This window comes from Rhinopithecus roxellana, chromosome 13 (genome assembly GCF_007565055.1).
Source record: "Rhinopithecus roxellana isolate Shanxi Qingling chromosome 13, ASM756505v1, whole genome shotgun sequence".
Classification (NCBI taxonomy): domain Eukaryota; kingdom Metazoa; phylum Chordata; class Mammalia; order Primates; family Cercopithecidae; genus Rhinopithecus; species Rhinopithecus roxellana.
Window position 1 is genome coordinate 74,535,053 of NC_044561.1, and position 26,397 is coordinate 74,561,449.

The 26,397-nt window shown below is 48.0% G+C and overlaps 1 protein-coding gene across 3 annotated transcripts in view; it reads right to left on the reverse strand.

Annotated features, from left to right (window-relative positions):
• ZNF831 (zinc finger protein 831) overlaps positions 1-26,397 on the reverse strand; it is a 112,258-nt gene that overhangs the window by 48,531 nt on the left and 37,330 nt on the right. For all 3 annotated transcript variants that reach the window (XM_010365159.2, XM_030915203.1, XM_030915204.1), the window contains 3 exons: positions 16,168-19,920; positions 14,938-15,074; positions 3,806-3,957 (listed from right to left, as the gene is read on the reverse strand). In XM_010365159.2, coding sequence (XP_010363461.2) covers positions 3,806-3,957; positions 14,938-15,074; positions 16,168-19,884 — 4,006 coding nt within the window. In that variant the 5' untranslated portion in view covers positions 19,885-19,920. The remainder of the gene's footprint in view (positions 1-3,805; positions 3,958-14,937; positions 15,075-16,167; positions 19,921-26,397) is intronic.

Consider the following 26,397-nt stretch of genomic DNA (forward strand, 5'->3'; position numbering starts at 1 on the left):
TTTTTCCTTGGATTTGGTTTTATTCACCATTCATTGGCGCCCCTAGTTTGCTCTTGGGATATAAGTGTGAAGAAAGCAATGCAATGCTGATGTTGAAACAGGATGTGCATGGAAGTGGGATTTCCCCCGCATGGAGGGAGCTCAGGATCTCTGGGACTCCTCCATTAGTCCATGGGGTGAGTGTGCAGGACCCTTCCCTGACACTGAAGGGAAGAAGGGGTGAAAGGGCTTTTCATTCTGGGCTCTCTGCTCACACCGAGGCCCCCAGGGTCACCATGAGTATGCAGGGTAAGCTGCAGATGAGGCAGGGGCGCCCGCTTCCATGGAGCATGTTGGGAACTGTGTCCCCTGTGGAGGGGGAGAGAGGAGCAGGTGTCCCTGCTGCAGCTGACACAGCCTCATGCTCAGGGCCAGCGCGTGAGCCGGACAAGTCAGGCCACAGCCGGATTTCAGCTCCAACAAACACCATCCACATACATGGCAGCCCTGCTGAGCCCCATCCCACCGGCCACTGGACATTTTTCCTGAAGGGAAGCCAGTGGGCCCCATAGCTATCAGCATGGAGGCTACCCGTGGTCACTTGGACAACTGTTCCCCCAAGTGTGGAGCATGTCCTGCTGGCAGTGGCTGGGGCAATTCTGTTTGAATTGTATTAGGTTTACAATAGAACTTTCCTGCAAAAATGGTTTACAAACAATAAGAGCCCAGATTATGTGCATTCTTGTGCACTGAGTGTCCATGTGTGTCCCTGCCTTTTTTGTTTACAAACACATTTTAAGGTCACTTCTGTTGGTTCAGAGATAGGATAAAACCTGTAAGGATGGTTGAATAATGGCCCTCAGGTCCTAGTCCATGGAACCTGTGGATGGTTATGACCTGAGTTAGAAAAGGGTCTCAGAAGCAGTAATCAAATTAAGGGTCTCGAAATGAGATAAGCCCATGTTTAGTGAGGGCCCTAAATCCAATGCCAAGTGTCCTTATAAGAGAAAGGCAGAAGAAGATATGACCCACAGTGACACAGAGAGAAGTCCACATGAAGATGTAGGCAGAGGCCACAAGATGTAGATCAGGCCACAAACCAAGGAAATAGCTGGAGGCCCCAGAAGCCAAAAGAAGCCAGGAAGGATCATCCCCTAGAAAGTCCAGAGGGAGCATGAGCCTCCTGGCCTCCAAAACTGGGAGAGAATCCAGTTTTATTGTTCAAAGTCACCACGTTTGTGGCGATTTCTTACAACTACCTTAGGAAACTGATACAGGTGACACCCAACTGGAGACACTGTCATCAATGGCGGTCCCACGTCTTCGGGGGGCCCAGCATGTGCCCAGCCCACCTACACTCTATCTGACCTTCCCATGTTCCCTCTTCCTGACCCTGAGCCTTTATCCACTCAATCCCCAGTCCAGAAAGCCTCTGTCTGTTCTCCCTACATCCAGATTTCCAAAAGAACCCCCATCTTTCCAGAAAGAGCCTCCTCTTTTTGTCCCCCCCCCCACCCCCGCCCAACACTAATAAGATGACCTCGTCCTCTGCTGAACAACAAGAAAACACTCATTACCCACGTGCACACTCATGGGCACTCAGCATGTGCTAACTGTCATGCACCTGTGTTTATAATGCTGAGCGTATGATAATACTTGGCCATCTGTGCTGGAGTCTGCAAGGCGTTGCTGCACCTTGAATCTCACACTGACAGACCATCGACATCCTAGACAGACAGACAGGAGATGTCCCGGGAAGCAAACTGATCTGCCAATGTCATTCCCAGTGGCATTTGAGCTAAGGGGTGGTCAGTGGGTCAGTCTGTCTGTCTTTGTCCTGTACCACATTTATCGAGAGCAGGGGTCACCTTTGTTCCCCTCCCTGTCACAGTGCCTAGTCCAATGCCTGGGGAGCTAAGTAGGGAGGCTGACGGGGAGTTCCAGGAGCAGCTCCATTTGGCTGTCCTTAAGGTGCTGGGAAGAGAGCTGGCGGTAAGCTCCTCCATGGGGGCAACTGGCAGAGCTCTGGCTGATTCTGTTGGATTCCACCAATGACCATCAGAACCTCCTAGGTAGAGGGGTTACCAGCTGTCTGCCAGCATCTCAGCAGGGGTTCCATCCAAGCTCTACTCCATAAAGGAAAACTCGGGAACTGGAGCTGATGGGGGCAAAAGTGAGGGAAGAGTCCATGGGAACAGGGAATGAGGAGTCAACCAGCAAGTACCATGACCCCTGGGGGCTCACTTCGCACTTGGAGTTCCCACACCTCTGGAAGTCAACCACACACACACAATTCTGTGCACAGTTCCCAGGTGCCCTGAGTTGGCACTTCAGAGGGGGTTGGGCTGGACCTGGATCCCAGCTGTGGGTTATACATTGGAAAACTCTTAAGGAGAGAAGAGGGGCATCCACAGGGCACCTGGAGAGTACAAAGGTGACATCAATGGCCCCTGTGGCTGTCACAAGAAGGCCCAATGATAAAGCAGAGAGTTGCACGGTCCCCTGGCCTTTGCATGGGGGAGAACACCCTCTTGTCCTGGTGGTACAGACCAGCATTTAGCCCTTAGATGCCTTCCATGGGGCGTGGCAGTATCAAGCACAGCGCAATGGGCAATTCCGCTGGATATAGAGGAGGGAGATGGAGGTGTGGATGAGAGCCACAGATGAGGAAGAGAGCTCAGAGCCAGTTCCCTGATGGAATTTCCACCTACCCACCCCCCTGCATCCCAGCCTCTCCCACATGGGGCTTGACCCTTGACCTTCCTTAACAAAAACAACCTTTCCTCTTCAACAACTGGCCCCAACTGTAAGATGAATTCCTGCCTGGATTTAAATTCTCTCCGGGAAGCAAGACTAGTCCTTGTCCTTGCCTACCCTGGAGAGCTTTGGGGGTTGGGGAGCAGAGGTGTGGGGAGAGCACTCAAGTGCCATCTGTCTGTAGGGGGCACTGGAGCTACACAAAGGTGGAGGCGGAGTTGCCCCAGCAAAGGATCCCCTAGGGCAAAGACCTCAAGCATGAGAAAGAGCCCAGGGTTAGCCCTTGAGCCAAACAGACAACAATGAACCACAGAAGGATGGTAATTCAGGCACTGCTGGCCAGATGGGACCCTGCAGCCTTTCCCACAGGGTATTCATTTTTCCCAATCAATCAAGCAAGGCTACGGCTGAGCTCCTTAATGCTGGGGAGAGGGGAGAAAGGGAGAGGAAATTGAGGTCCAGAGACGTTGAGCCATTTGCCCCGGTTGCCCAGTGATTGCAGCTTAAAATAGCCATTTTTTCCAGGAAGCAGCCCCACTTAGTTCGCCCTTTATTTATTTCCGAGCATGGTGAAGAGTGTGCCTCTTACCGCTTCACATGTAAGCAATGTACCCTGCAGCTTCACAGAACTACTCATCCTTCTACTTCACATGGGCTCTCAAGCCCATCCACAGACCCACTTTAGCTTTACAATGGCCCTGCAGAGAGAACTAAACAAGCTTTCTTTTCAGAGATGGTGAAAGTAGAGCCACCAAGAGCTGTGATTCACATTCTCCTGGGTCCCAGAGGGAAGTTGCACCTGGTTCCGAGCTTGGCACAGGTGGCCAGTACTCAAGGATGTTGGTGACTTCTCAACATTGAATTCTCCATCTTCTACTGCATGCCCTCCCCACACTTTAGGGTCACTTTGATTGTCTCATAGACGTCACGCCTCTGTTACTCTCCCTTTTGGGCCTGACCCGTGTGGCACTTGGGGCTGACTCCTGCCCATCCCGAATCCCCAGTGTCTATGCCTTGGGCGGGTGCCTTCGAGTGCCCAGTCCGGATGCACCTCCAAAGAGAGCATTACCTGCTATTTCTGAAGAGGTCTGTCCAGGGGTCCTGCATGGCTTCACTCCCTCGAGTTGGGGAGGGTGGCGGCTTCTTCTTCGCACCCAGGTTGGTGTGCGAAGTCTACTGGCTCTCAGCTGAACACAGCTCTGCAAGAAATTCCTTTTGTACCTGTAGAAGAGAGAAGCACGCTTGTAGTAACCAGCCTGGAGAGCACATGCCTGGAAAAATCTGGAAAGTCCCTGCGGGGTGCCCAGGAGAACATGGGGCTCAACCTCTAACTAGCTGGTCAGCTCTGAGCAACTCCCGATCCCTCCATACCTCATCCCCCACCTCTCCAGGACAATGCGCCTAGCTTCAGAGGTTGCTGTAGGAGCTAAATGAGGAAGCACAAAATGCTTCCCAGGATGCTTACTCATAGCAAGGGCTTAGTCAAGGATAGTTGCTGCAATTAGGTTTTAAGCTATGTGGTCTTGACTACTTGGTTCACAGACTGTCCAACAGATTATTCTTCAATGACGGAAATGTTCTGTAATTTGTATTGACAAATACAGTAGCCATTAGGCCCATGTAGCTATTGTGCATTTGAAATGTAGTTAGCGTGTCGGAGAAACTGAGTTTTAAATTGTATTTCACTTTAATGAATTCAAATAGCCACATGTGGCTAGTGACCACCGTATTGGATAGCATTCTTTGTAGACCTTCCATCTGGAGGAGCCCTACTGAACCATCTGATTTATTTATCTTCAAAACAAAGTATTCACATCTCAGAGGGAAGGCAAGATGACGGTAGAGAAAGAAAAATACTAGAGCTTCTAATTACATTTATTTTCATCTAGTCTTTCTTATGTCTATTGTTTCATGTCCTTTCTTATTTCTATCGTTTCATGTCATAGAGTAGAATATATGTATAATTTGTAAATGAACAAATACACATTTAATAGAGTGCAGGCTATAAATTATTTTACTAACAGGAATGTGCAACCACAAACAGGCCATCAACCTAGTCTAGCACCCCCATTATATAGGAGCAAGAATGAGATGAAAAGCCAGGCCTGTAATATGCCTTAAGCTCTTTTAGAAGATCTTTGCACTGCCTCTAGCTGCCTGGTCAAGCCACAAGTAATCCCTTCCCTTTATGAGCCTCAATATTTCTACTCCACAGTGCTCCTCAGAACCGGCTATTTTCCTTTCTCATTTATCTGAGCCACTGCCAACATCCAGCCGCAGTCCCGTAATCACCAGGGCTGCTCACAGAATTTTAAATAAGATCTGCAGAATGCAGTATCCTCTTGGGCACTGGTTTTTCCTGGCAGCAACAATGAGAAAGTGACATTTTGTTCATCTTTTCTGGCCTCTGTGTTTGGGAGAAGCTCCCCTCACCTGGGCATGATTGCCTCCCCTGCCTGGGCCAGGAGCTGTCATTCCCGGGGGGCGGTTGTAGGGTTTGGGGGGCGGTGGTGGCTGGTTTGTTCTTTGATGCAGTTGTCAAGACCACAGGTTCCTGAAAGAGCTATCTGAGCCAGGGTGGGGACCGACAAACCCCTGAACCAAATCCTGCAGGGCCTGGGTGGAGAGAGATTTCAAAGTGCAGAGACAAAAGGAGGAAGGAAGGGGTGGCACATGGAGAGAATTCTTCTACCTGCTGCTGGGTCACCTTTGCACGAGTCATGGGTGGCTGCCACACACTTGCAGGTGTTAAGAACAGCACAGTTTGAACGGCAGGGAGGTTTTACTTTTAGAAAATTAGGAAACTGGGGTCTTTCTACTCAAGCAAAATAATGAGGAGAGAGCTAGGAAAGGCCCAGCCTCTGAATTCACACTTCATCAAGGTGGAATTTCAACCTTTTTGTCTTCGAGAAGAGCCCAAGTGGACCTTGGCAATGTCTTCAAAGGACTGTTTAGTTTAGTCATGGGCAGGGTAGGTTTCTCTCTTTCCTGGTTCTCCCAGAATGTTCTGTGTGCAGCCCCTCCTGGAGAAGCAGCATCCTGGCTTAGGAAGGTTTTGCAAGCTCATCTCCATCACCAGCCATGCAAGGCCCCTCAAGGTGTGGCTGGTGCTGTTGGGGCCCCATCCAGGACACTTTCGCCAGGCTGCACCTCCACACCCGGCTGTGAGGGTGACATGCTCCTCACCCTGCTGATGCCTTCATCAGTCTCTCTCAGGGAGGGACAGTAGACCCAAGGAGTGGGTCTTGCAGGTGTACACAGCCCACGACACACACATTCCTTTCTGGGGCGAAACTATGAAATATGACATGCTATTTCCCTCACTTTCCTCTCTTGACCCCACAGAGAAGAACAAAGCAAAGAGAAGTGCAGTGGAGGTGTGGATGGCAGAGCCTCTGTATCCTGCTAAGCAGGACCTGGGACTGCTGTCAAAGCTCTGGGGCTGTGGCCAACATGACAAAGAGTCTCAGCCACGTGTGGTGGGGGCCACATGCAGCAGAGGTCACGTGGACTCAGGACCACATCTGTAGGTCTTTGTCTTTACCTCACTGCAGAGATTGTGTTCTCATTACTGAGAGTGCTATCTCATTGAATAAGTAAATTGTGTGATGACTAAAGTGAATAGACACATGGCTTAGAGGGATAAACATGCGCTCCATAAGGAAAAGCACTAGCTACTAATAGAATTGCATTCTCAAAACCCAGGATTTTTTCTTCTCCACTCTCCCCTTCAATGACTAATGTATATTTTAGGGTTTTACAGGGTGCCCTTCTCCCATACAACCTGCAATCTTCTCCTTGCTCATTTCCATTCACTTGGGGCTTCAGAATTCATTGTTCCATTTGTTGGAAGCTTCCTAGGAACAAGTCTCTGAGTGTTTTATGCTTCATACAGCACGGTACACAGCTACAAATTAATCAATAAAATCCAATTCCATGGTCCTGCACTTGCTTTGGGCAAGGCGGGGAGGTATTTTGTGAGTGCTCCAGATCTCTATGCCTCTAGTTTAATGTCAGGGCAATTAGTCTTCTGAGTATGAATTTTCTGCGTTTTTCCATTTCCACTCTGAAAGTGGATCCTGCATTTTCTAATCTCTCTCCTTTAACTCATGTAGTTTTGTTAATGAAAACAACAATTTTCATTACAGTGTGGTATTTGTAGTTGGCAAAAAACGTAGAGATGAATGAAAGCAGAATGAAAGGCCCTGAAAAAAACTTCAAGTATAAACAAGAAGTTAAAATTTAACATGTAAGTGGCCAAAAGTGCATTAATGGAGGGGTCTGCTTGATTTTTATGCAAAGGTCCAGCTAATAAATATTTTAGGCTTTGTATGCCACAGACAATCTGTGCCACATATTCTTCTTCTGTTTTTATATGGATAAGCTTTTATAAATAGACAAACCAAGCCAGGCATGGTGGTGCGTGCCTGTACTCCCAGCTACTCCAGAAGCTGAGGCAGGAAGACCACCGAGGCCAGGAGTGTGAGACTGTGGTGTGCTATGATCACACCTGTGAATAGCCACAGCCCTGCAGCCTGGGCAACATACTGAGACCCTGTTGATCAAATATATATATGTATAAATAATGTGCTGCTCATGGTTAAAGTAAGTTAAAAACCATATTTAACCCATGGTCCATAGTTGTCTTCATAAACAAAAATAAAAATAAATATTTCTATATATATGAATTCATATAAGAAGAAAATATGAAAACATATCTGCATATTTTTGAAAGTAGCAAATTGAGAGTAAAGAAAGATTTCTTAGATATACCAAAAAGTAATAACCATAAAGGAAAAGACAGCCCCATTTGACTACATCAAAATTTACAAATTCTTAATGAAAAAACCATGATTATCAAGGTTAAAAAATAAGAACTCCATTTCCAACAGCACAGTGGACTCAATACTCTGACTGATTACCACCAAACTTATCCTTATACTGAAAATAATTGAAAATGCAGCGTAAAATGTAAAAATTTTTTAAGCTTATATTTACATTTATTTATGTTCTGATTAAAAGGTAAGAAATAGTTCAAAGGCGAAAACCAAGTGACAGCTGCACCCCGGAAAAGTGAGACTGCTTTCAATTCCAGGAATCTGCCAAACCAGGTGAGGATGACCTTCCTGTTTTCATGCTGTGGTGCAGTTGAGGGTACAGGACTCAAAGCCCAGAATGTCCTTCAGTGAGAGGCAAGTGGAAGACCCAACATCCCTTCCTGCATAAAGCTGAGACCTCTGAAAGGCATACTCTCAATATGTGGGTGAATTAGAATTAAATACTCAGTACCCCCACCACCTGCCCAGGGAACAGAACAACAAACAAACGAGCACCCCCAGGCACCCAGGGGAAGCAAAACAAATATTTATTGGAGGAATCCACCTTCAACCCACATCTCAAAGTTCCAAAAATATCAACTAACAGTCAAAAATTTTAACACAAACAAAGAAATAAGTTAACATATGTGACAGCAAATATATAAAACAGAGTCAGATGTGCCAAGACTTCATATGTTGTCATTGACAGATGCAAAACATTAGATGTGTTTTTTAAAAAATAAAATAAAAAGGTTGAAAATCAGAGTCAAGGGCAAGAGACTATAAAAATGATCAAGCAAATTAGAAAAATAATTAAATAAAACTTTTTGGAAATAAAATATAATTCACATAAACAATTAAATTTAAAATTTAGCAGACCAATAAAAGTAGGGGAGATCAACTAAGAGGCACTGCAATAGGCCGGGGACTTCTGACCAAGACTTAGCAAAAGTAACCAACTTTACCATCCCAAGTAAAAAACTGAATAAAGATACAAAACAATAGTGTTCAGGGCATTGGACATTAAGCAATAAGGGCAGTGATCCATGAAAGAAGAGAAACAGATGAGGTAAGCCTGATGACACCTCAACTTATTGATGAAGAAATTTTCCAGGTCTGGAACCATTTATTGAAAAGACTATACTTTTTTCACTGAATTTCCTTTGAGCCTGTATGAAAAATCAATTGACCACAGCATGGTCTATTTCTGTATTCTCTATTTTGCTCCATTGATCTATGTATCCATTTTGATGCAAATACCACACACTCTTTGGCATACCTTAGCTGTACAGTAGGTCTTAGAGCCAAGAGGCGTAATCAAGTCGGTGTGGTATTTGCATTGAAATAGACAAATAGATCAACAAATGATGCTGGAACAACCAGATAAGATATCCACATGCAAAATAAGAACTTTGATCGATACATCACACCATATGTAAACATTAAGTGGAAATGTATTATAAACCTAAATATAAAACTTAAAGGTATAAAACTTTAGAGAAAAAATTAGAAGAAAAGCTTTGAAGCTCTGTTAAGGCACACTTTTCTAAGCTATGACACTAAAAACATAATCAACAAAAAAGGTACATTAAATTTCATCAAAGTGAAAGACAGTTCCTTTTTAAAAGTTGCTACTAAAAGAAAAGAAAGATAAGCCACAGACTGAAAGAAAATATTTACAAATCACATTTCTGATAAGGAACTTATAATCAGAATATATTAAAAAAAATTCTCAAAACTCAATAAGAAAACAACCCATTTTTGATGCGCAAAAGATTTGAAGAGACACTTGGCCAAAGACAATATACAAACACTAAATAAGCACATAAAAAAAGACGCTGGATATCATCACTTGTTAGGGAAATGCAAATTCAAACTATAAAGAGATACCACTGCACAACTATTCAAATGACTAAAACTAAAAAGAATTACCATACCAAGTGTTGGCAATAATGTAGAGAAATGGAACTCTCATACACTGTTAGTGGAGATATAAAATGATACAACCACTTTGGAAAACAATTTGGCAGCTTCTTAAAAAGTTAATAGTACATCTACCATATGATCCAGGCTTTTCACCTCTAGATATTTTCCCAAGATAATTTAAAGCATATGTCCATCCAAAGGCTTGCAGACGAATATTTGTAGTCATTTTATTTGCAATAGCCCCAAACTGAAACAAATCAAATGTCTATCAACAGGTGCACTTATATACAAATTGTGACATACTCACTCAATTGCATACTAGTTAGCAATAAAAAGGAATGTGTTATTGATAAACACAACATGGATGAACTGCAAAATAGTAATGCTAACTGAATAAAGCCAGGCAAAAAAAAAAAAGAGAGAGAGAGAGAGCATATATTGTATGATTCTATTTCTACAAAATTCTAGAAAAAGCAAACTATCCCTATGTGACAGAAAGCACATTAGTGGTTACCTGGGGACGGAAGGACTTCAGGATAGGCAGAAAGGAGGAATTACAAAAGGACCGGAGGAAACTTTTGGGCTTGACAGATATGCTCATGATCCTGGTTATATTGTTTCACAGGTATATACATATGTCAAAATTTATTTAATTGTATGTTTTAAATATGTGCAATTTATTAAAATTTAATTATACTTTAATAAAGTTTTACAAAAAATAACTCAGTAGATTAAAAAACTGGTAAAATTTTAAAGACAGATTTGAACAAAGTATCCAGATTATAGCACAGAGAAACAAGGTTATTAAAAGTATCAAGAGACATGAAAGATAGAAAAGGCCTAATATATACTATATCAGTATTTCAGAAAGGAAGGAGAGGGAACAGGACAGAGGCAATATCTGAAGAATGATGGCTAAGAATTTTTTATAGAGAGACACCAATCCACAAATCAAAATAGCCCTGTGGATTCCTAATGGAGCAAATAAAAAGCAACATACATCTATATATATCAAAGTAAAACTATGGAACACCGAAGGACAAAAGAAGATCTTAAAGTTAGCTTGAGATAAAAGACTTTCAAAAGACAGATGAGTAGCCTAAGAACTGGCTTCTTTATCACAAAATGGAAGCTGACGGATAGTGCAATGATAGCTTTGATGTGCTGAGAAAATAACTGTCAACCTGGAATTGTGTACCCAGCAGACATAGTTTTCAACATCAATGATGAAATAAATATATTTACAGAGTAATAAAAACTAAGAGAATTTTCTTCTCTAATAAAGGAAATTCTAAAGAATATGATTTAGGTAGAAGAAAATAATCTCAGAAGGAAGATCTGACATGCAGAAACAAATGAAAAGACAAGAGATGGGCAATTATGTGGGTACATATAAATAAATGGGCTTAAAAAGACAAGTAATAGGCTTGGAAACATATTTGCAGTATATATAACAGGCAAATAATACATACGAATCTAGGATATATATATAGAATCCCATAAATTATATTCATCACTTAAAAAATTCGATAACAACAAATATTAGGAAGCATATGAATGAAGGGCAAACTCTCACTCATGGATGAGACACTCTGTAGCAATCAGAATGAATAAATTTAATCAGTATGTCCTGACATGATGAGATCTTCAGAAACACAATGTTGACCTTAAAAATCAAGCTGAAGAATGATAAATAACTATGATACTTTTATATGTACTTTAAAGACACCAAACAATATTATATATTATTGGTGATTTGCAAAGTATGAAAACACAGATTGATACGATTTGTGCCAAATACATAAAACAACATAATCATCTTTAAAATTTTTCTTTTCTATGTATTGTTATATAATATTTAAGGTAATATTTTACTTAGAAGAGAACTTGATAATTCTCTGTGAGCTAAGGACTACAGAGCAACCTCTGCTACAGTATTTCATTTTCTGTAGAACATTAAAACAACTGAAATGAAAGTGGGAAAATGAATCAAGTACTAGGCTTCCTTCTTGAGGAGAGAACACAAGGGTTAGATGATAGATAGACAGAAGATAGAGAGATAGAGAGATAGATATGTAAGTGGATGGGTGGGTGGGTAGGCAGATGGATGGATAAATATCTACAAACATATGTGTGTGGGTGGTTGGATAAACAGTGTGGTGGGCAGAGTAATACCTCCCCTCAAAGATGGCCATGCCTAGATCTCCATGCCCTCATGGTGCTGATTCTTTTTCTGAGACAGGGGAGCCAGCCATGTGAGGAGCAAGAGGAGGAATGTGCAGGTGGAGGTAGAGGGACTAGCAGGTGCAAAGGCCTTGAAGCTGGAATTAACTCAAAAGACAGTCATGAGCCAACAAAAGGATCAATGATAAACAAATCACGATCAACCAATACATGTTTGTGGATATAAAAAGCTCAACAGCTTCCTTCTCATTTGACCCAGTCAGGAGCTCTTGGTTAGAGCTCCAAGTCCTTGTTCAGACTCCTCCCTGTTCTGTAATGCCCCTGCCCCATCCTGTGCCCATCCATGGGCTCTTGTTGTGATTTGTTGAGTGGAGAGGCTGTCTAGTCCCACAAGGCCAAAATTTGCAAACTCAAATACTATGGGGGCCAGGCAGATAGCATAACTGAGAGAGGCTGGCCGAGGGTAAGACATTAAGGAGAGGTGAGCTACAGAGCGCAGAGGAGAGCACAGCTCTTACCCACAAGGGGTGGCCACTGCTCATCTCCAGCTGGCTGGTGCCATGTAAGGAGGCAGGCCCAGCGTCTTTAAAGCTTCCCATATTTCAAGAAAAGTTAGAAATCCAGATTTTTATGAGAAATCTTTACATCTAATTATGTGGCTGCTAAGTGCCAAAAGTTTTAGAGCACTGGCCTAACAAGGGTCTTACATGCACTGTGTTTGGCCCAAGAGCTGCTAGTGGGTTTGCAAGGTGTCCTGGAGTGATATCTCCTCACCTCCTGGGCTCTAGTCTGGGACCCTCAGCCTGGATTAAGAAAGTTTTCTCGGCCACCTCCAGGTGTGGGCACCAGGCGCACAGCAGGTACATGGTAAATATTTTCAAATTAGTCAAGCTGAAGTCTTGGGAAAGTGGGAGCTGTTAATGAGGCAACCCATCCTCTCCCCTCTCCCCACATCTTTCCAATGATGTCTGGAGGCTTCAGGCTCGTCAGCTGTCAGTCAGATGTAGTTGAGTGCTTCCTCCTAACTGGTGAGATACTGGGGAGGACCAACAACCACGAGCCAATGTCCCTTGGTTCCCAGAGCCCCGCATGCAGCTCCTCCACCTGGATGGCATGCATTCCCCTTTCCTCCAAGAGTGGACTTAAATTTTCCTTTGGAAGACTGTCCTTCCCACAGTACCAAGTTTGGGCTAGGGCTGATGATGAGGCTTGGAGGCCCCATTACACAGGCAGGCAGACCTTCTTTTGTTCAGACTACCTTGAGTGAGGCTTCTGTCTCAGGACCCTGAGTGATCCATGAGTAAGGAGGGACGCTAGATAGGAAAGCCCCACTCCTCCAAGCCTGCTCTCGGAGCCACGCCAGCACCATCACCTGGCTGTGTCAGAAATGCAGAATCTCAGGCACTGCAAGAAAAATCTAGAAAATGCCAGGCCACGAGCATGCCCAGGACAGGCTGGGGTGCACCAAGACAAGCCACTTGTTGGCACACAAGCTATGGAAGGAGACTGGCTGGTTCAAATCTGGGTCCTTGGGGAGGTTATCTAAGCTCTCTGTGTCTCCATTTCTTCATGAGAAAAATAGGATAATAATACCATCCACATCGTGGGCAGTACCTTGTGGGATCGCCTGAAACGACGCACACCAGAAAGCAATTAGTGAAAGCCTGGCACACAGCAAGTGCCCCATAATGTTAGCTCTGAACACATGGTCCCGGCAGACCATTGCTAGAGGCGGGAGGGGGAGCCAGAAGAGAAGAGGTCATCTCCAGCCACTGAGGGTCTGAGCAGCTACAGGGGAGAGTTAGGAATTTGGATTGCCCCTTGAAGCATGTCCAGGTTTTGGAGAAATTACTGACAGGCTGGGTGCACTGGCTCACGCCTGTAATCCCAGCACTTTGGGAGGCCAAGGCAAGAGGATTGCTTGAGGCCAGGAGTTCGAGACCAGCCTGGGCAACATGGCAAAACCCTGTCTCTACTAAAAACACCAAAAAAAAAAAAAAAAATAGCTAGGCATGGTGGCCCATGCCTGTAACTCCAGCTACTCAGGAGACTGAGCAGGCAAATCGCTTGAACCCCTGAGGCAGAGGTTACAGTGAGCCGAGATTGTGCCACTGCACTCCAGCCTGGGCGACAGAGTGAAACTCAGTTTCAAAAAAGAAACAGAAAGGGGAAAAAAGGACTGACAATCTAGGGGGAGAATGTTGACAATTGAGGTGTGGAGTATAAATGCATCAGGGGGGCCGGGTGCAGTGGCTCAAGCCTGTAATCCCAGCACTTTGGGAGGCCAAGACGGGTGGATCACGAGGTCAGGAGATTGAGACCATCCTGGCTAATCTGGTGAAACCCCGTCTCTACTAAAAAATACAAAAAACTAGCCAGGCGAGGTGGTGGGTGCCTGTAGTCCCAGCTACTCAGGAGGCTGAGGCAGGAGAATAGCGTAAACCTGGGAGGCGGAGCTTGCAGTGAGCTGAGATCCGGCCACTGCACTCCAGCCTGGGCGACAGAGCGAGACTCCGTCTCAAAAAATAAAAAATAAAAAAAAGAAATGCATCAGGGATCTGGGATTAGAATGTGGATTAGAGAATGGGGTGAGAGGGTGGAGGGCGAGCAGGAGAGAAGGAGATCCCGGGGAAAATGACGGCAGAAAGAGGACAGGGGTTAGAGAATTTGCTTTTTAGCTTGTATGCAATGGGCAGCCTGAAGGGTTTTGAGCAAAGGAGAAAGACAATCCAAGAAAGACATAATGAAAGAGTGGCAGGAAAATCCTCATGGCCTCCTGTTCGTTGGGTGTGGATACTTGCATATGCATACCGCAAAGAAAAGCCTGGAAGGGCACACTCCTGAATGCTCATGGTGATTATCTCTGCGTGGGGAGATTACTAGGATGTTTTATTGTCTTCTCTTTGTTCTTCTGTATTGTCTAATTTTTCTGCAAAAGACTTTCATTGCTTGCATAATTAAAAAAGTAATAAAAGCTGTAAATAATTAACAGGCTCTCTCTTCCGGACTTAAGTTGAATGGATGTGTTTTCCACCCAGTTATTTCAAAGATTTGCTGGATTCCTGGCCTTAGAAAGGTGCCATCGAAAAATACACAGGCGGTGAGTTGTAAGGGTGGGGGACTAACGGGGAAACAAATTCAGTCCTTTAATCATGAAACTCTAAACCCTAGGAAACAGGAACTCTTTCTCTGGAGCACACAGATACCTTTCAAATCCCATAGTAAATTCTTCTTGGGGTTTTGTGGAAATGACAGAGGTGGCCACTCACCCTACCTTTTAGGGTTGATCCTCAGTTTTCTCTGCTTGCTGTTCCCACGAGACATCTTTGCCCTCCGAGGCAGGCCTTTCTTCCATTCTGGCTCAGACACCTGGTGCTGGGACATCACCCCTGGGACTGTTGGGTAGGAGAACTGAAAACACCAAGCATGTTGGCATCACGTTACTCAAAGTCCTCATGATGAGGAAAACTCCAAAGGGTTCTCACTGTGCAGACAGGATGCCTGTCTATAGAAATCAAAGCGGAGATACTGCATCACTAAATGGCCTGAGCCCCTGCAAAGTTCAACCAGGCAACGGCAGAGTGTTCCTGGACAGAACCTTCTGAAACCCTGCCTGGGCTCGATCCGCAGAGGAAAGCCTATGCCATCGGTGTTAACTGGAGGCCAAAGAAACACAGTGACCAGCCCCTTTACTCTCCCCTAAATCCACCTCCCCAGGAGCCCCTGCACCTCTGGGGCCCTCCTGATTAACCCACTACTCTCAAGATGAAAACAACACTCCCCACAACTTTGGGTTCCACCTAGGGAAAGCTTTGGTCTCCAGGCCTTTGTCACTGTCCACAAGGGTTAAATTACAGCTGAGCCTCCAGCACCTTCCTCAGTGGCCGTGGCCCAAGCCACCCCAGAGCAGGACTAAGCCCTCAGTCATCACAACCAGGTGTGTGAACTCCCGCTCAAGGCGGAGCTTGGCATTATCCGTTCATCACCAAGTGAGAACAGCTGTGAGCATCCACCACCTTCCCCCTTTTCTCTCTGCTCCCAGGAACCTGAGAGGGAGGTCTGAATCCAATCAACAGTAATTCCTTCTCCAGAATCCCCAGTATAATGACTCTCTCAATGATTGGGAGTCTCTGGTTTATAATCTTAGAATGATCCAGAGAGCTCACCTCTCTGATGGAATGTTTCATTTTACTTTTTGCTTCTGTTACCAGGAAGCTCAGTTAAATTTTACATTTGGTTATGAAGACTATCTCACCTAATGTCTCAAGTATAGTAATTCTTTCCTTTGGAATTTATGTTTTCCACAACTCTGTTAAGGTTTGCATTTGGGCCTTTATTCCTTCCTGCCCTCTATGTGGTATCCCCAGCCTCCCTCAGGAACAAGTGAGCAGTGAACAGCAGATGTTACATGGCATGGCTTCAGACTTCCCTCCCACACGAGAGGTCCTGCGGGATCACGATACACTCTCTCAACCCCGGGCCCTGGGGCAAAACCCAGCTTTACCTTGGACATCTGCGCCAGCCCTCCCTCTCCAGGGCTTGTCCAGGTCCATCCTTCATTGCTCCCAGGAGGGCCATTGGGACCCTCATCTCGGAGGCTGCTACCAGGAAAGTGCACCGCCAAGTATACAGACGCCGCCCTTGCCTTCTGCTCGGTGGGCAGAGGGACACTGCGGCTCAGGCAACACCACGTGAGCCGCGGCTCAGCCTTCAGTGAGGGAAAGGCATTGTGGGGGCTGTGGGGGTTGTGGCTCCGGGACGTCCCTGAGTGGGAAGACAGGGCCAGCTCTGGCCAGCCTGGGGACACACCCTGAGGCCGAGTGAGGGCAGTGAGGAAGGAGCCAGGCTGGAGGCGGGAACACGGGTCGGGGCCCACCAGGGGCCCTGAAGAAGGATCTTCTGGGGCATTCTCAGGAGGCTCCCCCAGCTCCCAGTTGGGTACCCAAGGATTTGGGACATCCCCAGAGGGCCTGGCCCTTGCCAAAGTGCTGCCCATGCAGAGGTGATGGATACGGTAGCTGTCACCCTCCATGCCCTGAACTAAGTGTGCCTCACACATTGGAGTGGGCGGGGAGGAGGTGGCCTCCCTGGGAGCCCTTGGTGCTGAGATAGGCGACTCTCTGGCTGCTGGCCTGCTAGTGGCCATCCTGTCCCCCTTGTCCCCCCTCAACTGTGCCCCTTTTCTCCCATCCCGTGGCCTGGAAGAGCTGAGGTCCTCCAGGATGCTGTCCACCTCACCTGGGGAGGGGCCTGAGGCTGGGCTGGGAGAAAGAGGGGTCCCCAGTCCTGACTCAACAAATGATGCCCGTTCCTCAGGCCACCCACTGCTACAGAGAGAGTCCTGGCTGTGCCTGGGTCCCCGGGGAATGGGCAGTGGTGAGGGGGTCTCTGCCTGAGGTAACCTGAGGAGGTACTTCGGGAAAAAGGCATTGTCTGCCAGGGCAGAGAGGACTCTGGGAGCCTGAGGTGGGGTGGCCAGTGGGGGGTGCTCCCCAGGGGCTGGGACTACAGGATGCAGTGGGGGAGCCTTGTCCCTTGGCCCCACCCTCTTCAGGGCAACAGAATCAGCAGCCAAGGAGGCTCCAGAGGACTCCAGAAGCTCGCCCCCCTGCCTGGCACTCTCCTTCGAGCCCCCTGGCACCTCCCCAGTATTGGCAGCCTGCTTCTGGGATGACAAAGAGGCAGCCTGCACGGGGCTACCCGGGGTCTCTGCGCCCACAGGCTCTGGCTGCTCCCAGCTGTGCAGGTCCTCCACTTTCAGCTTCTTCCTCTCCGAGGGGAGCTTGTCCTCCCCAGAGCCACTGCTGGGCCATCTCAGGACAGTCTGGACCCACGGGCAGGTCTCCTGAACATCCCCCACACCTCGGGCGCCTCCTTCCAGCTTGGGGTCTGGCAAAACTGGCCCGGGGGCCTCTAGGTCACCCCCTTTGAGGGGGCCAGATGCTGGGGGCAGCTGCCACCCCAGTTCCAGCCTCCCATTTGGAGAGACCAGGGGGCTCCGACTGCCTGAACAGGGACTGTCTCTGCCGCCCAGTGCAGGGGATGACACAGCCTCTTCCACCCTGGGTCGATTCCTGTCTCCTGTCCTGGCCACCGTCTCCGCATGCTTAGTGGGCTCAGTCACCAAGGAGGCCTCCGGGGCTGGTGAATTTCCCCAAGGCTCTGGCGTTGCCCCTGTGGATGTGTCCTCATGGACAGGGGTCCTCCTGTCTTGGGTGGGGACTGTGCCTGAGCTCCCTGCTGCCTCTTTCTGCAGAGGAAGGCCCAGTTCTGTCCCACTGCCCATTCCCACCTCTCTGGTTTTCTTGCCTCCATGGGGACTAGCTTTCATTTTCTGGTAGATCCTTTTGAATGTCTCATCCCCGTACACCTGCCACTTCTCCTGAGAGAACATCTTCAGCCTCCTCTGGCCGCACTTCCTGCCACCTGCTCTGCCCTTGCCGGGCACGGCCTCCCGCGCAGCAATTCTCTTTGCATCTGTGTCCTCTGTGGGCACCGGGGCATCGCCAGTGGGGATGCCTGGCAGGTCCTCCACCGCGGCCTGTCTGACCAGGGCCCGGGGATGCCCACCAGGAACGTCAGTCGAGCTCAGTCCCGAGCGGCAGCCAAGGCGGGCTGGGCCGGGCCTTGGGCTCAGAGGCTTCTGCGTCCTGGGCCAGGGGTCCCGGGGCTCCAGCCATGTCCTGGAGCCCTCGACGAAGGGCAGTGAGTTGCTCCTGGTGACGGGGACACATTCCACGGTGGTGGAGAGCTGAGTGGGGACGGAGTGGAAGAACAGGGGCCGAGACGTGTCTGGGGGCGTCCAGGTGGAGCGCGCGGGGCCCAGGGCCCTCCTACGGCCCGGCTCCAGAGCGCGGATGTCAAAGTGGAAGGAGTCCTTGTAGGTATAGGGCGTGGGCAGGTCGATGCTGCCCTGTTTGGACAGCCCGGTCTTCCGGGGCCGCACGTTGTCCAGCTGGGCATCGTCCACCACCGCCTGGTTGTGGGAGATGAGCCGGGCGATGCGCTCCTCCAGCCGCTTCTTCTCCAGCTCCAGGCCGGCTCCTCGCGCCCCGGACTCGGCCCCCGCGCCCCCTGGTCCCTGGCCCGGGCCGCCCTCCCCCTCGGACTCGGCGCTGTGCTCTGAGAGGCTGTGCAGGGGGCTGCAGGGCGCGGGCGGCTGCTCTGCGCTGTCGGAGCGTGACAGGTACCCCGAGTCGGTGCTCTCACACTTCCGCAGCCGGCCCTCGGGGGCCTTGGCATCCCAGGGCTTCTCAGCTGCTGTCGCCTGCTGCCGCTGCAGGGCGCACGGCTTCCCGACGGTCGGGGACTTCTGCTCCGGCAACTTGCGCCAGGGCTGTGTGCTGGCCGCGGGGAGCCCAGGTGACGCTGTGGGGGCAGAGTCCCAAGGAGCCTCTCTGTCGGCAAATGCGGACCCTGGACAGGGAGCAGCTTCGGTCTTGATATCCAGGTTCTTGGCAACTAGGGGCACGTGGGCACCTGGAGAAAGGGGTCTCTCCGAGGCCCCTTCGTGCATCTCCTGGCTCCGGCTCTCACCCCTGCGGTCTGTTCTGGGAGGCTCTCCGGCCTTGTCTCCTTCCTCCAGCAGGCCGCCCCCACCTCCCTCGGACTCTGAGGACAGCCGGGAGTTGTTGAGGTGTGTCTGCGTCCGCCTGTGCTTGTAGAGATTGCTCTGGGTCTTAAAGGCGATTCCACAGGTGGCGCACGGGAAGGGCCTCTCGCCCGTGTGGGATCGGATGTGCTTCTCCAGAACACTGGGCTTCAGGCAGTCGCGACCACAGTGTGGACACAGGTACTTGCCAGCATTCCGCACCTTGCCTGGGCTGCCCAGCGTGGGGCCCAGGCCTGGCGACAGGACAGGCAGAGTGCCCACGATGTTCACTGTCAGCGTAGGGGCCGCCGGCTTCCCCACCTGGGTGGGGCCAGGCCCTTCAGGCTGCAGCACAGGACTAAGTATGAAGGGCACGTTGCCTCCATCCAGGCTGCCCGTCACTAGCGGGGCACGTGGCTGGAGGCCCCCAGGAGGCACCGTGTGGTACAGTGGGATGGGCAGGGCCTTCAGGAACACAGTGGGGGCCAGGCCCTGCTCTGGCGGCAGAAGGACGGGGCCCAGGGTCAGGTGGGGTGAGGCCTGGCCACCTGGGCCCCCTGGAGGGCCAGGAGTGGGAGCTGGCTGGTCCCTCGGAGGAGGGGCAGGGCAGGTGGGTTCTGGAATCTCCATTCCACATCATCTGGACGGCCCAGGATGCTGGAGAACCTGCAGACAACAACCAAACTTTACCATGGGCACCTCTCCTCTCTCCTCATGCAGTAAATCCTCCCTACCCCGCACCAAGCACTTCACCACCCAACAGAAGCCTGACAATCCCCCAACGAATGTACTCTCATCCAAAAGGGAAAGCTGAGGCTCTGAGAGCAGAAGGAACTTGTCACGCAAGCTGACACGTGGCAAAGCGGGATTTGGACCCAGATCTGTCTGAATCCTGCCTCTTATTTAACATGCCATCTACACAGGTCCATGGCAGGTTTGCCACCATCATTCCCTGGCACCAGCACAGTGCCACATGCAGAGACTCAGAACATGTGCTGACTTCATGAAAAAGTCACGCAGCTTGTCAAGGTCCTTGAAGTTCACAGTGATTCCATGCATTTGCACAAATCCCTTTTCTTCTCTGGGACTGTTTCCAGATCTGCAAAATAGACAGGGAATCAGGGCCTTCCCACTCTGAGGTTCTGAGTCTCTGTTGCAGTAAGAAAAAAAATTGACCTAAGGAAAGGCTTGCCAGATTTAGCAAACAAAAATCCAAGACTCCCAGTTAAATTTGATAAACAATGCATAGCTCTTTAGTGGGAGTATGTCCCAAATATTGCATGAGAATTACTTTTGGTATAAGTGTGTCCCAAATCTCACATGTGCCATGCTTATACTGAAACACTGAGTGCTGCTTATCTGAAATTCAAATGTAGCTGGGCATCCTGTATTTGATCTGGTGACACTACCAAGAAAAGGAGCACTTCCTCAGCCTCAAGACAAGACTTAGATCTCTGCTCAAACGTGGGGCTTCCAAAGCCCCTCCACATTGAGTTAGGACAAAACTGGTTCCCTCTAAGCCAGGAGGAGTAGCCTGGCAAATGCCAGGGGAGGGAGCAAGAGAGGTCCAGCTATGCTGTTCACATCACAAAGGAAAAGCCAGATGCAAGAAGGAAATTCTGGACAGGCCCAGGACCAGAGAATCAGGGGTCCCCAGATCCTTTTTCCACAGATACCCATCACCAAGGAACTCCATAAGCACACTTCACCCATCCCCAGCTCCGTTCCCCAAGAAAACCACATTCCAGCCATTAGCAGCAAGGTGTTCTAAGCAGGATGTGGTAGGAGTAGTAGCATGACTGGATATGGTGGCTCACGCCTGTAATCCCAGCACTTTGGGAGGCTGAGACAGGCGGATCACCTGAGGTCAGGAGTTCAAGACCAGCCTGGCCAACACGGTGAAACCCCATCTCTACTAAAAATACAAAAATTAGCAGGGCATGGTGGCAGGAGCCTGTAATCCCAGCTATTCACGGAGGCTGAGGCAGGAGAATTGCTTGAATCCGGGAGGTGGAGGTTGCAGTGAGCTAAGATCGTACCACTGCACTCCAGCCTGGGTGACAGAGTGAAACTCTGTCTCAAAAAATATATAAATAAAAATTTAAAAATAATAAAAAACATAGAAGTAGTGGCACATTGAGCTGGCTCATACCACTCACACTGACTCAAGAGAGCTGATTGTTAAATTTTCAAAAATTGTGCCAGCCAGTTGTGAAACACAGCCATAATGAAAAGATACGTTATATAAACTTACAATTAAATAATGTTAAAAACAAATAAATGACAACTGGATAATTCAACATTGATTACAGACCTAAATGTAAGCGCTAAAATCATAAAACTCTTAGAAGACAAAGGATTAAAACTTCATGACTTTTTTGGATTTAGCAATGGATTTTTTTTTTCTTTTCTTCCTTTCTTTTCTTTTCTTTCTTTTTTTTTTTTTTTTTTTTTTTTTTTTTTTTTTTTTTTTTTTTGAGATGGAGACCTACTCTGTTGCCCAGGCTGGAGTGCAGTGGCACAATCTCGGCTCACTGCAACCTCTGCCTCCCGGATTCAAGCTATTCTCCTGCCTCAGCCTCCCGAGTAGGTGGGATTACAGGTGTGTGCCACCACACCCAGCTAGTTTTTTTATTTTTAGTACAGACCGGGTTTCACCGGGTTGACCAGGCTGGTCTCGAACTCCTGACCTCAAGTGATCCACCTGCCTCAGTCTCCAAAAGCGCTGGGGTTACAGGCGTGAGTCACCATATCTGGCCGCAATGGATTTTAAAATACGACACCCAAAGCACATGCAGTAAAAGAAAAATAAATTTGACTTCAAAATCTAAAACTGTGGTTCATCAAAGGACACTTTCAAGAAAGTGAAAAAACAATCCACAGAATGGGAGAAAATATTTGCAAATCATATGCATGATATACCCAGAATATATAAAAAACTCTTACAATGCAACAACAAAAGACAATCCAATTAATTAATTAATTAATTTTTTTTTTTTTTTTTTTTTTGAGATGGAGTCTCGCTCTGTCACCCAGGCTGGAATGCAGTGGCGCTATCTCAGCTCACTGCAACCTCCGCCTCCCATGTTCAAGTGATTCTCATGCCTCAGCCGCCTGAATAGCTGGGGCTATAGGCATGCACCACCACACCCAGCTAATTTTTGGAACAACTCAATTTAAAAATGAACAGAGAACTTGAATAGATTTTTTTTCTCCAAATGCCCAAAAAGCATATAAAAAGATGCTTCATACCATCAGCCATTAGGGAAATGTAAATCAAAACTACAATGAGATAGGACTCCAACCATGGCTATAGTAAATAATAATAAACTAATAAGCAATAAAATAACAAGTATTGGTGAGGATGTGGAGAATTTAGAACCCATAAACACGACTGGTGGGGATGTAAAATGATGCAGCCACTTTGAAAACAATGGAGTAGTTTCAGAAAGTTAAACTGTGTCACCATATGATCCAGCAACTCTACTCCTAGGCATATATCTCAAAGAATTGAAAACAGGTATTCAAACAAAAACTTGTACATGCATGTTCATAGTAGCTTTATTCAAAATAGCCAAAAGAGAGAAATGACAGAAATGTCCGTCAGCTGATGAGTGCACAAACGGCAATATACAGTACCGTAGAATCATAATCAGCCATAGAAAGCAACGCAGTGCTCGCACATGCTAAAACATGGATGCACCTTGAAAACGTCATGCTACATGAAAGACACCCGACACAAAAGATCACGTGTTTTATATGAAGAATATGTAATTCTTCATATAAAGAAGCATTTCTTCTTTGCATTTGTCTGAAGAACCTGGAATAGACAAACTCATGGAAACAGAAAACAAATTACAGTGGTTGCCAGAGGAGGGGGAGAATGGGAAATGAGGCTTTAACTGGGTACGACATTTCCTTTTGGGGTGATGAAAATGTTCTGGAACCAGACAGAGGTGATAGTTCGTAAAACTATGAATGTACTAAATGCCATAGAATTGCACACTTTCAAATAGTTAAAATGGTGAATTTAATGTTATATGAATTTTACCTCAATTGTAAACAGGTACTGTCTCAATTTTTTTTTAAAGTATTGTCTTCATTGAACAAAGGTACTCAATTTTTTAAAAGTACTTTGGGCTGCTATAACAAAAATGCCATAGATTGGGTGGCTTAAATGACAAATATTTATTTCACACAGCTCTGGAGACAGGAAGTCCAAGATCAAGTCCAAGTCGAAGACAGGTTCAGTGCCTGGCAAGGGCCTGCATCCTGGTTCCTAGATGGCCATCTTCTTGCTGCCCCCTTACATCATGGAAAGGCCAGTAGAGCTCTCTGGGGTCCCCTTTATACGGCACTTGTTCCACTCATGAGGACTCCGTGTCAGGACCTGACCACCTCCCAAAGGCCCCACCTCCTAATACCATCACATGGGGAGTGAGGATTTTACATGTAGATTTGGAGCTGGGGGGAAGAAACATCCAGTTCATACCAGCTCCTACATACTCAGAGCTCACCACCTGCTAAGGATTCTATGGCATCTTCCATTCTCAGGGATCTTGGGGCCATTTATGTGGAATGTGCTGGTGTGGTGGGAACGCTCCCTGGAAGTGTGGAACGTCACACCTCTGGCTTTTCCCAACCTCAGCGTCAGTAGCATCATGTTCACAGCTTGAACTGGCCACAGTGGAAGCACTGACACCACAAAAATCTGCAAATGCTACAAGTCAGTCCTTTTTTTTTTTTCATCCTGAAAGTCAGTCTCAACATGTACCAGCACACCACTGAGCAGAAGGGAGGACCCAGCAGACCATTGCACCCACTCTCTGTCCCTCTCCTAAACCTCTGGTCTCATTATGAATCTCACCACACCACATCATCCGCAAGAGCCCCTGGCTTCAAAACAATCTGAGACGTTCTAATTTTTTAAGGAAAGATGTAAAGGCAGGAATCTTTTGAGATTAATAGGTGGCTGCTAGAATGGGTAAGAGCTAATAGTAATGGAAGATAAAGGCTTACCTCAAGACGCTGCAATCTTTCTACCAGTTGAGAATTTCAGGAACCTTCCTAGGAGACCAGTAGGCCTGAATTCTTGTCCCTGCTTAACCGTCTTGCTAGTGGGTGGCCCTAAGACTGTTTCCTCGTCTCTAAGAACAATGGCATTGGGGCAGAGCCACCAGGAGGATCAGATGAAATAAGTTATGTGAAAACACCAAGTGCTGTGCCCAGCACAGAATAAGCGCTCCATTTATTTCACTTTTCAATGATACGCCATAATATTTTGAACTATTAACTACCGGTTCCTCCCCCACCCTGTCTTCCTCCTACCCTTGTCTCTTCCCCCATCCGTCAGCTCAGCAGTCTCCATGCATCGCCTCTAGCAAGAGATGCTGTCTCAGGGTGGGTTCCTGAGAAAAGGATTCCATTCCAAGTATTTTATTTGGGAGGTGATCCCAGGAAACACTTGTAAGGAAATGGGAAGGCTGGGGGTGAAGGAGGCTACAAAATGTCCAGCAAGTCCCCACTGTGGGTGACTGGAGCTTAATCCCATGGAGGACACCAGGAGATCGTGTAGAACATGCACCCCAGGGGCAAGTGAGCTGCCTGCATCAGGGCTGCCTCTGGCAGCAGCCATGTCCTGGCATTTCCAGGTGCGTGCATGAATGCACGGGGCAGACTCTGGCCGTAGGGAGCCATCGGACACAGAAGCACTGCCTGCAGTTGGCTCTGAAATGCTGAGTCGGGGAATAGGTGGGCAGAGCTTCTGTCTGTTCTTGTGGCAGAAACTCAGTAAAGGTGTTTTAATTCCAAAAGCCCTAAACCCTGAGGAAACTGGATGAGTACAAGCCTGTTGTCCTGATTCCCTGGTTATAAGGGTCATGGGTGGGGAGGTCATGGAATGGAGGAAGGGAGGAGTGAGTGCGTCCAGCTCCTGCCTCCGTGGCGATTCCTGCTCCATGCCCCAGAGCAGTCTGGAAAGAGGGGTGCCAGGACACAGAGCATCAACAGCCCAGAGCGCGCATCCAGACAGGAGGACAAGGCACACGCAGAGCTCTGGCCGCAGGACGAATTCCAGAGCACCCAGGAAGGCCCTGAAGTGGCTGGGGAAATGGGGCCAAATTGAGGGGGTTGTCACCTGAGGGATGTCTCAGTGGGGGCCTGCCTGGGGATCTGAGGGCTGAGCATCACATGCCCCCCACAAACGTTAGCCCAACCTGGGGGTAGGGGGAGGAAGAAAAGGAGCCCAGAACTGACTCTCATAGGGTAGGAGACTTGAGGCTTCAAAACAGAAATGCCAGGAAAGAGCGCCACGCTTCTGACACACCTGCCACGATGATCGTTTTGTGCTCTCTGCAGCCTGTTCTGTGAGCACAGCGAAATTGACGCCTTTGAGTAACAGCTGATCCCTGCTGGCAAGATGACAGCTGACTAACACCTTCCTCCAGGGAGATGACGCTTTTCTCAGGAAAACCTCAAAAGGCTGCAGATAATTTTGCTCACTCTGAATCAAGGAGATGGCAGGTCCTATTGTCCCCACTGGACTGATGGGGAAGCTGGAAGCCAGGACTGGGAAGGCAGCTCGCTAGAAGGCTTACCTCTTTGTATGAGTGAGGGAAGGGTCTGGGACAGCCCCTTGATCACCTGGACTGAATGCCAAGTCCTCACCCTGTCGCCATCCCCAGACTCCCGCATGCAGGGAACTTGGCACATCCCTCATCTGCCACGTGTGCAGCTCCCCACCTCCTCCCAATTCCCCCCTACAAACAGTCATATCTTTCGGCGCAAATGTGCAGCTTTTTGGAGGAGAGGGGGAGCAAAGAGGTGGGAGAAACTTGAAGAGAAGAAGTGACAATTTCCCAAGCCCTCCTTTGCAAAAGCAACCCATAAATGAGCCTGGGCCAAGAGAGAACATGAAAATGCCATAAGTAGGTTTCTAGAATTTACATTTAGGGCCCCAAAAGAGAAGGCCATGGAGAAGCATATTGGACACATTTGGCAGACAGAACTTGGGTGCTAAGACGGCTGGTGTAGTTACAATTTTCCCAGACGTCCATTCATCCTGAACCACCGTCACCCACTCCGCTGCATATGGGGCCCACTTGCACTGTTACTCCGTCCCACCCTACCTGTAGAGAGCCTCGT